Genomic DNA, 15,270 nt, shown 5'->3' with positions numbered 1-15,270 from the left:
ACAAACCCAGTAGTACTCTTTCTACTATCATTATCACCAACAAAATCAGCGCCTACATAACCCTACAGTTTCAAACTTGCACCTATGAAGCAAAGACATGTATCTGCTGAACCCCTCAGATATCTCATAATCCACTTAATTGCCTCCCAATGCTGCTTTCCTGGCCTACTCATGAATCCGCTAACAACCCCACTGTATGTGTAATATCTAGCTTTGTACATAACATAGCATACATCAAGCTGCCAATATCTGAGGCATAGGGCACCTTGCTCATATGGTCCATTTCTTCTTCTGTCTTCGGTGACTGTTCCTTACTTAGTTTGAAATGACTACCCAAGGGTGTGCTCATTGGTTTAGTTTCATTCATGTTGAACTTGCTGAGAATTTTCTTCACATGCTCTGACTATGAAAGCTTCAATGTACCATTAGCCTTGTCTTTAATGATTCTCATTCCAAGGATTTGCTTTGCAACTCCCAAATCCTTCATTGCAAACTGTTTTGACAATTGCTTCTTCAGATTATTAATCTCCTCAATGCTAGATCCTACAATGAGCATATCATCTACATATAATAGTAAAATGATGTAAGAATTGTCAAAGAACTTAACATAACAACAGTGATCAGTTTCACATCTCTTGAACCCAATTTCATGCATAAAACTATCAAATTTCTTATACCACTATCTTGGAGCTTGTTTTAGCCCATACAAGCTATTTCTCAGTTTGTAGACTAAATTCTCTTGTCCCTGGACAATGAACCCTTCTGACTAAATCATGTAGATGTCTTCCTCTAAGTTACCATGAAGGAATGTCGTTTTCACATCTAACTGCTCAAGATGTAGATTTTCGGCAGCCACCATTCCCAGTACCAGTCTAATTATCGACATCTTCACAACTGGAGAAAATATTTTTGTGAAGTCAATGCCCTCCTTCTACTGGAACCCTTTAACAACTAATCTGGCTTTGTAGCGCTTGCTACCATCATGTTCGTTCTTTACTCTGTATACCCACTTATTGTGCAAAGCATTCTTCCCTACTGGCAATTCATCCAATCCCCGTGTCTGATTCCCCAACAAGAAATCCATCTCATCCTTCATAGCTAACTCCCACTTGCTTGAACTTTCATACTGCAAGGCTTCATCATAACACTCTAACTCACCGCCATCATTTTGCAAGAGATAATTTAGAGCAGGTGAATAACGTTGTGGAGGTCTAATGGTCCTGGAAGATCTACTGACCGCAGCTACAGGTGTATTCTGATTTACCTGTGATTCTACATTCTCCTTATCATCTTCACCCCTTTCTTGGATAGTACTTTCAGTCAACTCATCTAAGTTAACAAACTCAAATTTCTTCTGATCTATCTTTGTGACATCTGACACTTCAGTTGACCTATCCTTCTACATAACTTGTTCATCAAATATCACATTTCTACTTCTGATGATTTTCCTGTTTTTTTCATCCCAAAACTGATAGCCAAATTTCTCATCACCATAGCCAATGAAATAACATATTTTGGACTTTACATCAAGTTTACTATGAGCATTAGAATCAATATGAACATAAGAAACACAACCAAAAACTTTTAAGTGAGAAAACTTTATCTCTTTATCGCTCCAAACCTCTTCAGGAAGTCTAAACTCCATGGGAACTAAAGGTCCTCAGTTTATCAAATAAGCTGCAGTACTAATAGCATCAGCCCAGAAAGTTTTTGGTAGTCCAGCATGCAACCTCAATCTCCTAGCACGCTCATTGAGAGTTTTGTTCATGTGCTCAGCCACACCATTTTGCTGTGGTGTCCCAGGAATGGTCTTCTCCATTCTGATTCCAGGTGCAGCACAATACTCTCTGAACCTTCCATCTATGTACTCTCCTCCATTGTTCGACCTTAAACACTTTACTTTCAAACCTGCCTCTATCTCAATCACAGCCTTCCACTTCTTAAAAGTTTTAAAGACATCATATTTATTTTTTAGAAAATAAACTCATACCTTTCTAGTTGAGTCATCAAAGAAAGTAACATAGTACCTTGAACCTCCAAGGGATGCAACGGGAGAAGGCCCCCACAAATCTGTGTGCACTAACTCCAATTTTTCAGCCTTCGGTGTTCTGCCGCTTTTCAAGAAACTCACCCATTTCTGCTTTCCTAAGATGCAGCTTTCACACAAGTCAAAATCAACGGACTTCAATTCTGGTAGTTTCCCTTTTGACAGTAGCATCTTCATCCATTTCTCATTCATGTGACCAAGTCTATGGTGCCATAAGCTTGTATCAGTACTTGCTTCAGCAATTGCAATTGTGTCTCTTAGACTTGAGGTCATGTATAAAGTACCAGATTTCTTTCCATGAGCCAATACTCTGGCTCCCTTTGTAACCTTTCAAGTTCCACCAACAAACAACATTGCATGCCCTTCATCATCAAGCTGTCCGACAGAAATCAAATTCCTTCTCAAGTTAGGAATATGTCGTACCTTCTCCAGTAACCAAATAGACCCATTGGGCAACGACATCCGGACATTTCCCATACTCATAACATCCAAGGTTGTACCATCAGCCAAATACACCTTACCAAAATCTCTTGCTACATAGTTTTGTATGATTTCATAGTGTGAAGTATGAAATGAAGCTCCTCAGTCCAACACTCAATCATCAAGTGGATTGTCTACTGCAAGAAGTAATGCATCATGTACCTCTTCTGTTATAGCATTAGTAGAATCATCCTCATTTTTCTTCTTAAGACTTTTGCATTGTCTCCCATAGTTCCACCATTATCCATTTTGTCCAGATCTAGATTTACTTCTGTTTCGATTATAGTTTCTAGATTTTGATCTACTCCGATCTGAATTTCGGTCATTACCTCTGCCTCTTGTCTCAAGGTTTAAGGCAAAACCAGATCCTGAGGTTTCACCCACATCTCTTGTGCGAATCTCCTTATCCAAAATTAAATCTCGTATGTCATTATACTTCAGTTTTTCTTTTCCAATAGAGTTGCTTACTGCCATCCTCATTGTCTCCCAATTATTTGGCAATGAAGCCAAAACGATCAGTGCACGTATCTCATCATCAAAATCAATTTCTAAAGACGATAATTGATTTGTGATAGTATTAAACTCATTCAGTTGTTGTGCTACTGATGCATTCTCTGCCATCTTCAAATTAAACAATTTCTTCATTAGTTGTACCTTATTATTTGCTGATGGTTTTTAATACATACCAGACAAAGCCTTCATCATATATGTTGTAGTCTTCTCCTTCACAACATTGTGTGCAACAGACCTAGACAAAGTTAATCTTATAACTCCCAATACTTGTTTGTCAAGGAGAGTATATTCCTCATCCTTTATAGTTGCAGGTTTTTCTCCTAGAAGCGGCAGATATAACTTCTTCCCATAGAGATAATCCTTGATCTGCATCCTCCAGAATCCAAAGTTCGTGCCATCAAAATTTTCTATTCAAGACACCTTTCCTGCTTCCTCTGTCATTGCTCCCACTCGAACCTAACCCTAGGTTCTAATACCAATTGTTGGGAATTAACAACAAATTCCCAAAACCTATGAGAAACAAAATAGAGAAAGAATATACGTCAAAGAAAAATCAATCACATGCACAAGACAGTATTTACGCGGTTCGGCAATTTTGCCTACATCCATGGAGTTGCAGGGATTTCACTATTATCAAGAAGAAAAATACAGAGAGTGCGGCAGTACAATGCTCTCTCTCTCTCGCTCTCTCGTGAAGTGTGACCACTTACCCTAATCACTCAAAAACAATCATTTTATATGATGCGCACAGGGTTCCGAATGGGCTACAAAATGAGCCCAAAAAATTTACAAACCAATCCTTCGCTCCATGGACTAAGTCTTGGGATAGAAATCTCTTATTAATGAAAAGTCAAGTCATCATCCAGATTAAACGCAACTAGGCTCCACAAGAGCCCAACAAAGGATTGAATAAGAACCCTAAAAGAGATACTACTGAGGAAAAATTACCCCTATAAACAATCTAAGCCTCTTTTACCAACAACAAAGGCAAATATTGTGTCAGTTGACAAATATTATATCTATTGGCAAACCACCAAGTCGTGCGATCAATGACCTAAGGATGGATAGTGTGTGAGGACTAGTATTGTAGTTAGTGGGTGAGGACTAGTGTAGTGATCCTAAAAAATAAATAAATAAAATAAAAATAAAAATTAATTAATTAATTAATTTAAATTATTTAATTAAATAAATAATAAAAAATTATTATTATTTTAATAATATAATATAATATATTAATATAATGTTATATATATATCAATCCACGTGAAGGATCAAAAGATCCTTCAAGAAGAAATTGATTCTTCTGAGATATAGAGAGCTCTCGCTCTCTCTCTCTCTCTCTCTCTCTCTCTCTAGCTCTGCTTCGTCTCTCTCCTCAATCCCTCTCTCATCGATTTTTCGGTGATACGTGCGCCGATTAGAGAATAGAAAATATCCCTGGGTTCCATTCTCCGCCATCAACATTTTAACTGGAGTGGATTTATCGTAAGAGCATCGTAGGCACCACTCCTTAGATGAGGTAAGGGGAATAAATTATGTCAAGAATTTTTATAATTTAACCGATTAAATTATAATATGAAGTTACAAGAATTATATACACATTTTTTTGAATATTTTGGTATATGGAAATTGGATTTTGGATTATTATTATTATTATAAGTTAATTAAATGGGTGTTTGTGAGCTTAGGGATTTTATAATAATTGTCATTTTAAAGTTGAACCGATTGAATTAAAGTATTTGATTTTTGGATTATTATAATAAATTATCTGAATGATTTAACCGGTTAAAATTATTAGTTTAAGTGGTCAAACATGTTTTGGTAAAGGATTAAAGTGAGTAGGGTTGGTTATCTCTGTTTTTCCTTTAAATATATATTTTAAGTTAAATAAATGGTGAAGATAATTAAATTGGTATTTTCGGTAAAACAGATATTGAATATAAAATTTCTTGTTTTCCAGTAGTTTATATAATTATAAATATTGAATAAATTGTGTAGCATGAGGTTTAATTATATTTTACTGCATAATTGAATCTGAGTATTTTTGTGGTATTATCGTGAAAATGTGATTTGGACTATTTGATGGAAATACTGGAAATGTGTTGGTATATATATATATATATTAATTTCTAGAATGGTTGAAAAGAATGCATGTATAGTAAATAACTATGGTGGCATATAGACCACGGGTACTTTTATCAAATTGCTTAGTATGGTTTAAGAATTCCGATAGACCATGGATCATTTGATACCGTAATTATAATAATGAAGAATTAGTGTAACCACACGTCTCGAGTAGAGTGTTGGTATTGAATAGTCGATTGGGGCAATGCAGTGTAGAGTTCCCCCTGAAGTCTAGACCAGCATGGGAAGGCCATTCATACTAACAGAGATGAAGTGTAGTTGACTTAGCCTGGTGGCAGGCTGGCCAGGATTAAGTTCAGCTTATGGGTCGCACAACCCGTCATGGGAAGGAAGCATGTCATTTATCCATTCGGGAGTGAGTTCTTATATTCATATTTGTAGATTTAATCATAGTACAACAAAGTAGAGTATATGAAAACAGAGCATATTTAACAGAGTATGATAGAGCAGAGTATTTTAGAGATTACAATTCACAGAGTATAGTTGCAAAATGTTAATTTAGTACACATCTTATAGTTGTAAAAGTATTAACAGCTTACAGTTTATAATAGGTGTGAGTTATAGTTTTCATGTAAAAGTTAATTATAGCAAAGTATTAAATATATTTTATTCTGTAGTTTTTTGTGTAAATGGGGTGAGGTAAACTCTCCGCCGAAAACTTACTGAGTAAGGTGAGTGCCCTGATAGGTAATAGTTGTAGCCACGCCCAACCTAAATGGGTAAGGTTACATAAGGTATCAGAGCAAAGGAACGTTACATGTATGAGCGTGTAATTTCTCCAATCCTCGGGAACTTTTGCTTATAAATAATGGTACATATGTGAGTATGGTTTGTAAATGATTTTACAATTGTTGTTTATTAACAAATGGTTATTTTATGTATACACTAAATTCATTGGCCATACACTAATAATAATTTGTTCCATCCTTACTAAGAAGTGTCTCACCTCATCATTATCAAATATTTTTCAGATGGCTTGTGGAGAGAGACGGGAATCAGAGTAGCGTAGCAGAAGTGTGGGTGAGGTTAAAAATAGCGCAGCGGACCCCAGTTTCGGGTTCGGGGCGTTACAACTAGTACTACAATTATAAAACATTCTTCTACAATTAAAGAGAAATTCAAATGATCAATTATAAGTTTGAACATTTGCTAAAAGAATTACAAGGGGGAAAGGAAGGAATGACATCAAGTTGGTTGGGGATCAGAGTATAGATCCACCCTTCACCTAAGAGGTTATGGATACACCTATACTCTCGGCAAAGTTCAAGATGTTGTAGATGGAGGTGTACAGCAGGAGTGACAACCTTATCGTCCACTAAATAGCTTTAAGTCATTGGTATTATTACCAAATTGTCTTGATGAGATAATGTGCAAGGGTTACATGCTAACTCTAAAAGGGCTAGGCTTGGTTCGATTATCATCGCCAAGGCCTAGCTCAATAGGAATTTTTCTAGTAAAATTCAATAAACATGTTCTATGAGTTTTTCAATAAATTATTATTATAAAAAGTATAATTTAAAACATAGCAAAAAATAAATTATAAATGTAATATTATTCTTTTATTCTATCTTCGGTGCTAATTGTTTAATTTTAGTTGACTAATTAACTTTTAAATAAATAAAAATATATTCACATTGTCAACCAGTATGCATAGAATCATTAATGAAGAATACAAAGTTAAATTAATAAATTTAAAATAGATTCTAGGATAGCTTCTAAACAAAACTTATCCACACATCAACAATTGTATGCTCCTTCTTGAAATGAACCCCCCCCCCCAAAAAAAAGACATATTTTAAATTTATTTATTTAATTGTTGAAAAAGTTTTGACTGATTCTTATTACTTTGTTATATTTCTAAATCCAAATTACGATAGACTCTGAGAAAATCAAGCAGTAAGTTAATTTTTATTTATGTAATTATATAGAAAACTTTAATTGGTAACTAAAATTTTAATTTAATTCAAAATTGAAAGAAATTAAGGAGTTATTGAAGGTCACAAGCTATAATGTTTTAAATTACAATTTTAGAGAAAGATTTTATAACTTTATTATAAAATCTTTCTCTAAAATTATAATTTATAATATAAAAAATAAATTTAAAAATGTAATTTGGCTAAATAATCTCCAAATAAAATATTAAAAATATGTATTTATCATATTATCAACTAATAGAGTATACTAGACATGAGCCCATGAGTGAAAAATAAAAATTAAAAATTAAATGATTTGAGATAGTTCTAAACAAAACATGCAATTAAATTATGTGTAAATTCGCTACTTGAATGAATATGTGTTTTTTTCTAAGAAGAACCTAATAAATATATATGTTAAATTGTGCAGATCATTATAATAAATATATTATTTACTTGCTTAATTTATAACAAAAGTTGGATGGTTCTAATCCTTTTGTTCTGTTTTTGTATATATGATTTTTGGTAACGAAATTATTTATATGGACATTCTTCAACGTAAAGATAATAAATAAATTAAATGTACTATATATATATATATATATATATATTTATTGTGCAAAAAAAAAAAACTAAAATCTTATGAGATTTTAGTTGATAACTTTTATGAAATACAATATTGTAATAATCCAAAATTAATTGTGATAAGTAGTAATCTTTTTGCATCAAATTAAAAAATAAAAATAAAAAAGGATAATGGGTTTTTATAAATTAAATTGATTTGATTTTAACCCAAAGTTTAAATAAAATAGAATAAAATAGAGAAAGGGTTAAGTTTATTTCAATAATAATGTTATAGGCAAGGGAAGCATTAAGAAACCCTAGTATTTGCAACGTGGCAACAGGGAGAAGGCAGTAGGGGTGCGGTGGGCCAAACAGAGTCCACAGTAAATAGCGTTGAAAATCCGTTAAACGCGCCAAAGTAGGAGTGTCACCGCGAAGACTTGCTACGCTGAAAACTACAACAAAATTTAGCCAAAATTCGGCGGTTCCAGTTAGAAGCTCAAGTTGATGCGAGACGAGAAAAATGGTGGGAGAGAAGTCACCTTCCTTTTTGCTTTAACATTCCACCTCTCTCTCTCTCTCTCTCTCTACGTCTCTCTCTCTCTCTCTGCAACCCCAAATCAAATTTTATATATCTATCACCAGCGAATTCCAAATTCCAAACTCCAATCATTCTATGCCCCTGCTTCCATCTCGTCTTCTTCCTCTTCTTCGGCCCCCTCCCTCGCTTTGTGTATATATATAGATTTACACACACGCAAACATACGCAGAAGCAGAGACACAGGCCTATCTCTGTCTGTGTATGATTCGCGTCTCTTTTGCAGCTAAACCAAGGTATGGGCTCGTTTTCTATTGATTTGTAGAATGAGCCAGTTAGAGTTATTTGGGTTTCTCTCTTTTTTCGGTTCTTAATGAGTGTTTGGAGTGTGGAATCATTGGCGTGTTCTGTCTCTGCTATTGGTTTTTTTATATTTGGCGATTGAATTTCCGAGAAATGCTTTTACTTTAGATTTGTGGATTGAGGTGGTGAGTTTCATTCTCTTCTGGTTGTTTGCTTTCTGATTTTTCTCACGCGACCGGCGGAGAATTATGAATGAAAGATCAAAAATTTTCTTTATTAACAATCAATTTTTAATGTGAACATTTAATTGTTGCTGCTGAATTTGAAAATTAATTAGTGATTTTAGCTGTAAAGGAAATTAGGAATACAACTTGCCCAGTTTATGGAGAGCCTTTCTGAGTTTTTTTTTTTTTTTTTTTTTCACTTTTGTTTTTTTTTAAAAAATAAAAATAAAAGAAAAGAGGTTTGGGCTATAACTGAAATCTGTCGGTGCATCATGTGTCCCACTGCAGAAGCTTGTTCCATTGTCTTCATTTGATACTTGTCTTTGGATTTGGCTATTGTTGTTTCTACTCATAGATACTTTTCTGCAGATATAGTACTCAGTTGAATTTTAGACTCATCATTGGTTTGGACCCACCCCGTGAAGATGCCTGGATTGGTTATGGATGGATCAACTAGAGATGGCTTGGCAAATGATGCCAATGGAGGCTACACTGCCTATAAAGAAAACTCTACTCATAGGAATTCTCCAAGGAGTCCTTTGAGTCCACGGAGTCTTCAGAGTCCTCGGAGCGACTCCATTGATCTGGCTATTGATAGGGTGGTTGAGACCTCCATAGAAGAGCTATATCGCAATGTCTATGAGATGCAAAGCTCTGATCAGTCACCCTCGAGGCGTAGCTTTCTATCCTATGGCGATGAATCAAGAATCGATTCAGAATTGCGCTACCTTGTGGGGATTGATTTTGAAGAAGTGGAAATAACCAAAGAGGTAGTGACAGAGAATAGGAAACAAGATAACGATGGCAACTTGGGTTTTGAGGAAGAAAATGGATCTACAAACAAAAATTCTGCTAAGATAGATAAGACCCAGTCTGTTGCTGCAGTAAACTCCAAGAGGTTTGGCCGGTTGCAGTTAGAACCAGAATCATATGCAAAATCAAGTCCTAAGGCCAAATCTTCCCATGAGAGACCTCCCTTTGGTAAGCGATATGAGAAGAAGTTACAAAAACCAAATGTGGCTTCCCCCATGAGGAAACACAGGAATTTTTCCTTGGGAGGAGGAAAGTTACCAGCTGTGAATCCCCCTGAGGCAGGACTAGATAACCCAGATCTTGGCCCTTTCTTGCTTAAACAAACGAGGGATTTGATTGCTTCAGGGGATAATCCCAAAAAGGCTCTTGAATTGGCTCTTCGTGCAGTAAAATCATTTGAGAAATGTGCAAATGGCAAACCAAATTTAGAGCTGGTCATGTGCCTGCATGTTTTAGCAGCAATATACTGCAGTCTAGGCAAGTACAATGATGCCATTCCTGTCCTAGAGCGCTCTATTGAAATTCCAGCATTAGAAGAAGGTCAGGATCATGCGCTCGCTAAATTTGCTGGGTGCATGCAGTTAGGTGATACTTATGCAATGATAGGACAGATTGAGAATTCAATACTGTTTTACACTGCAGGTATGGAGATCCAAAGACAAGTTTTGGGAGAAATGGATCCTCGTTTCGGTGAGACTTGCCGGTATGTGGCTGAGGCACACGTTCAAGCATTACAATTTGACGAGGCTCAGAAGCTTTGTCAGATGGCTCTCGACATCCATAGAGAGAATGGTTTACCTGCTTCTCTTGAAGAAGCAGCAGATAGGAGACTCATGGGACTGATATGTGACTCAAAAGGAGATTATGAATCTGCTCTTGAGCATTATGTCCTAGCTAGCATGGCTATGGCAGCCAATGGTCATGAAGCCGATGTGGGTTCCATTGATTGCTGCATTGGAGATGCATATTTAGCTTTGGCTCGGTTTGATGAGGCTATTTTTGCTTATCAGAAAGCCCTCACTATGCTTAAGTCAACTAAAGGAGAGAATCACCCAGCAGTTGCTTCAGTTTATGTCCACATGGCAGATTTGAACAACAAGATAGGAAAATTCAGGGAAGCCAGATCTTATTGTGAAAATGCACTTCGGATTTATGGAAAACCCCTCCCTGGGATTCCAATAGAAGAGATTGCAAGCGGTCTGATTGATATTTCTGCTATATACCAATCTATGAATGAACTGGATCGGGCACTTAAGCTGCTTCAGAAGGCAAGGAAGATATACAGTACTAATGCTCCTGGTCAGCAAAACACAATTGCAGGGATTGAGGCCCTGATGGGGGTCATGTATTATATGATGGGAGATTATTCTGATTCTTACGACTCCTTTAGAAATGCCATTTCGAAGCTACGAGCAAGTGCAGAGAAGAAATCTGCCTTCTTTGGTGTTGCTCTCAACCAAATGGGTCTCACTTGCGTGCAATGTTATGCAATAAATGAAGCTGCAGATCTGTTTGAAGAAGCAAGGAGCATTTTGGAGAAGGAATATGGACCTTATCACTCTGAAACACTAGCAGTGTATAGCAATCTCGCTGGCACTTATGATGCAATGGGCAGGTATCCACTCCCAGTATACTTCATCTACGAGATTTAGTGTTACTTTGTTATCAGTATGCATTTTCCTATCATTCGCATTTTATTTTCAAATGCAAAAATAATTGGAGTTTCTTTTCATTTTATATGTTTTTATTAATTTATTTTTACCCCATCTTCTAGTCAACCAAACAGAGCCCTGAAATACTAGCAGTAGTTTTTTGCATTGCATTGGATTACTTGACTTCTAATGCCTCTTATGCTGTAAGACTTTTTCTTTTGAACAGATTGGATGATGCCATTGAAATCTTAGAATATATTGTTGGGATAAGAGAAGACAAGCTTGGAACAGCAAATCCCGACGTGAATGATGAAAGGCGGAGGTTGTCTGAGTTGTTAAAAGATGCTGGAAGGATTCGAAACAGGAAGTTTAGGTCTCTGGAAACACTCCTGGACACCAACTCCCATCCTATAATCAATGATGGCATCCAAGTATTATAATGGCCATGATATATTTATGATAATATGTAAACAATGCATTTTAGGAAAAAATGTAAGGTGGTTGCTGGGTTTGTTAGATTCTTGTTGGTAAATTTGAAGAAAGAAAATCACAATAGCGATGCTACAGCAGCAAAGAGGAAATTTATGGTTCCAGTGTCAATTATACTGTCTTTAGGATTCACAAAGCTTAAGTGGTTTCCCATTGTTTAGGGAATCAATGGAACTCCTTCATGTCAATCTTTCTGTGTCTGAAAATGAAATGGAGTTCCATTCTCTTCTTGTTGTACCAAACTTTTCGATTGGAAAAAATTGGTTGCTTCTTCTAAAACATGAGTAAAATCTTATTAATCCTTCGTGGGACATGGTAATCCGGGATTTGTTTGACTGTAGATTTTTAATTTTTTCCAACTGTTCGATATGTTATGGTTAACAGTGCTGACGAAAGAGTGTTTATATTCTTATTAAGGACACATACCAAGGGGATTCCCCTCACTGTTCAAATTCTATTTTCCAAGCGCACGGTTCTGGATAGAAAACTGGAATATTGTTGAAGAAACTCTGAATAATGTAATGAACACTTGTCCCATGCATGGTTAGAACAACGTTTGAGCTGAAATGAAGTCTGAAACATCATCGGAATTCAATAGGATTGAGATATCTGCGAATTAAATTCCTTCAATGTGCATCAGAGCTAAGAAAAAACTACAAGTTCAATGGGCAGTAAATCTTCTTTACTACAGCAATGTGATTCTGAAAGAGGGAGGAAAAATAATCCAGCAAAGTAACCAAGCCTATATCCAGAACAATCCCCAGCAAAACCAACCAAACCAATTTCCCCATATCACTCATTAAAGGGAAATCGAAAAGACTATAAAGCAAAAGTTATGAGAGAACTAAAATTTGTTCAGAGAACAAAGTTAAGAACTTTAAATAAAGAGTAGGATGAGGCCCCATAATAAAGGACAGTGTCATTACTTAATCAAAAAAATAAAGTACAGCTTCAGGGCATCTGATCTTAATTATGATTCATAATTTATATTACGCAAAAAGGGCAGAGTACTAATCTACTCTGGTAACCTCTCTGCAGATGAACAACAGCAATTTGGTCATCAGTAGCTCTTGGGACTATGACAGGCCACCCTGACAGGATCTTGGGGGTCAGAGAATGATCCGTTCAAAATTTGTTTAGCGACCCACATGTTGGCAGCCTGAGAGTAGTGTACGCCATCCCAGCTGATATGTCTTGATGGATCACCACATGGATTACCATAAACTGTTCCATTTACTATTGCTTTCTTCCCGCAATCTATGTGATAGCCATAGTAACTGCCACAACAGAACTTCAAAGGATCATCAAAACCTGCCACCATCAAACAAAAATCAGCAAATGGGCATGTCCAGACACACCATTTTGAAACTTTCAAGTTTCAGCTGATTAAATTTAGTCACCTTGACTCTTTGCATTGCTTATTAATGCGTATTTGGCTGAATATACATCAACATATGTGAACACCGCATCTGGTAGTTTTTTCGTTAGCTGAGAGACCCTGTCCTTAAGCTGTTTGTTGAATTCTTGGGCCACCTCGTTATGAGGCTTCACACACCCATTTTGATCTAAATTACCAGACTTCAACGGATAGTATATAACATTGTATGGCAAGCAACCAATGGGGCCTGCGTTGTGTATCCAGAACACCCTTGCCCCTTCCTTGTATAGTTGCTGAAATATAGATCAAATTGCCAGTATGTTAGCATATATCACTACTGCGAAACTTATACCTAATGGATCACACGAGACTGTGGTACGCGTGTGGAACCATATGGATTGATATTTGAAAGTAATCTTATAATTTTTTATTCGCTTTTGGCATTGTAACTGTATTTTTGCTTTCAAAAGTACGAAGGCATTTCTAAGAATCGAACCAACTGATGACACCATGTGGCTTACATGAACTGCTTCGGAGAACTGGTTGAGGATATCAGGAATGGAAGCTCGAACTTGTACTTCGGACGTGTGCTGAAAACCGTAGGCCAAATCATTCTGCCCAATGTCAAATGTGTATAGAGCTTTTGAGAATTCACTGGGTCTTGGGAGAACACTTTTGAATGGCGGGGACTTTCCTAAACGCCCAAAGCCACCAAATTAGGGATCAGCTTTAGATTGCATCAAACACAACAAATAATGTCACTATCAAACCATTGTTACACCTCAATCAATCCAACAGATCAGGGTCTTTACTCGAGTGATTTTTTAACATGGAATCAAGACCATTTTTGGGTAACCAAGTGTTAAACCATTGTCATTTGTCACATCTCATTTCTCAAACTAGCTTAGCGGTTAGATTGAGTGTGACCAAATCATGTAGAATGGGCATGAGAGAGAGAGAGAGAGAGAGAGAAGAGACATTCACATGGGAAGAATGCTCACTGCGGGATTTTAAGTGGTTATAGAGCGCCGTAGTGCGAGACTTGTACTGTACGAACTGGGAGATCTGAATGCCAAGGTGGAAAGGGCTGTAACCGCCGGGCCGGATGGAGGAGCCACCAGTGGCAAAATTCGCACCGTGCCTGAAATTTGCGCCAATTGAGTCTAGGTATGCGCTCAGGTATGGCAATCCCAGATCCTCAGCTGCACTGAAACAGCACAATATAAGTTAAACAAGCAAAACACACACAGAGTAAATCCAGTTCCCATCTTCGTTTGATTCGTGTTCTCATCGACTGAAAGTCCAAATCGACCAGAGTTTCGTGAAAATTAAGGGGAAATGAAGGAATGTTTGAATCAGAAATTCACCTATGAAGTCAATGATCAGACGGCCATCGCAGAATCTCCCGGAAGGATTGCCGAAGAAAGATTCGCCATTGGGCACAGTAACCTCCGTCAGGGCCGCCGAGATCCCACCGGTATCCGAATTTGAGTCTCCGAAATTGTAAATCGCCGGGAACTGGCAGAGCCGCGAAGCGTCGCTGGGGCTGCCGACCAACTCCGCAGCGGCAGGTCCGACTGCTAATTCCAAAACCAGTAGCCAAACTGCGCAAAATTTCTCAGATTTCATAGTTATGGTCTGATGGGTAGTGCCAGCTGCGTCCTCCTTTTCTCTCTGTCGGCTCTAATGTAGACGGCGAAGAATGCCGAGCGCCTGAAGACCTGTCGCCGAAAGCAGGGGTGTCGCCATTGTTTTTCTTCTTACGTCGCAATTCTCCATGAATAGCGGGTAATTTAATTAAAACTCGCTACAACGAGTTTTGCATGAGAGAGAGAGAGAGAGAGAGAGAGAGAGAGAGAGAATCAATTGAAAAAAATCAAACATTAGGAAAAAAATCTTGTGACTTTTGTGTCACGGTTCCATTGTCGTTTATTATACCAAGGAATTATTAGGGTACAACAATGAAGAGGGCGGCAACATTTCACCCTTAGATTTGGTGACACCATAATATATCATTATTTAATATTTTAATATTTAAAAAAAAAAACTGAAAAAAAAAAACACTCAAAAAAATTCAGAACAGAGGATGCGGGTGACTGTTGCACGCTGCTTGGCAATCTGTTTGGATAAAGGAAAAATAAATTTTGAGAGAAAAGGCAACAAAGAAAATGGGAAAGGTTTTTTTTTTTTTTTGCCTTATAGCTGTTAAA

General features: G+C 36.9%; 2 protein-coding genes across 3 annotated transcripts; one reads left to right on the top strand and one right to left on the bottom strand.

Moving 5' to 3' along the window:
- Nucleotides 1-8,077: 8,077 nt before the first annotated feature.
- Nucleotides 8,078-11,961, top strand: LOC131168074 (protein KINESIN LIGHT CHAIN-RELATED 2). 2 transcript variants are annotated; one of them, XM_058127269.1, is made up of 3 exons: nt 8,078-8,497; nt 9,098-11,156; nt 11,420-11,961. In XM_058127269.1, the coding sequence occupies exons 2-3, from the start codon at nt 9,154-9,156 to the stop codon at nt 11,631-11,633; spliced, it is 2,217 nt and encodes a 738-aa protein (XP_057983252.1). In that variant the 5' UTR covers nt 8,078-8,497; nt 9,098-9,153; the 3' UTR covers nt 11,634-11,961. The 2 variants fall into 2 exon arrangements, with proteins under 2 accessions (XP_057983252.1, XP_057983251.1); XM_058127268.1 differs by having other exon boundaries at nt 8,187-8,497; nt 11,402-11,961.
- A 571-nt stretch (nt 11,962-12,532) lies between these two features.
- LOC131168073 (GDSL esterase/lipase At3g27950) lies at nt 12,533-15,038 on the bottom strand. Its single transcript, XM_058127266.1, has 5 exons — nt 14,428-15,038; nt 14,062-14,262; nt 13,582-13,754; nt 13,083-13,353; nt 12,533-12,993 (listed from the first exon to the last, which is right to left on the bottom strand). The coding sequence occupies exons 1-5, from the start codon at nt 14,687-14,689 to the stop codon at nt 12,743-12,745; spliced, it is 1,158 nt and encodes a 385-aa protein (XP_057983249.1). The 5' UTR covers nt 14,690-15,038; the 3' UTR covers nt 12,533-12,742.
- Nucleotides 15,039-15,270: the final 232 nt, after the last annotated feature.

Source organism: Malania oleifera, chromosome 11 (assembly GCF_029873635.1).
Source record: "Malania oleifera isolate guangnan ecotype guangnan chromosome 11, ASM2987363v1, whole genome shotgun sequence".
In the NCBI taxonomy this organism is placed as follows: Eukaryota; Viridiplantae; Streptophyta; class Magnoliopsida; order Santalales; family Ximeniaceae; genus Malania; species Malania oleifera.
Note: the sequence above shows the minus strand (reverse complement) of the source record. Positions and strands in the feature narration are given on the sequence as shown.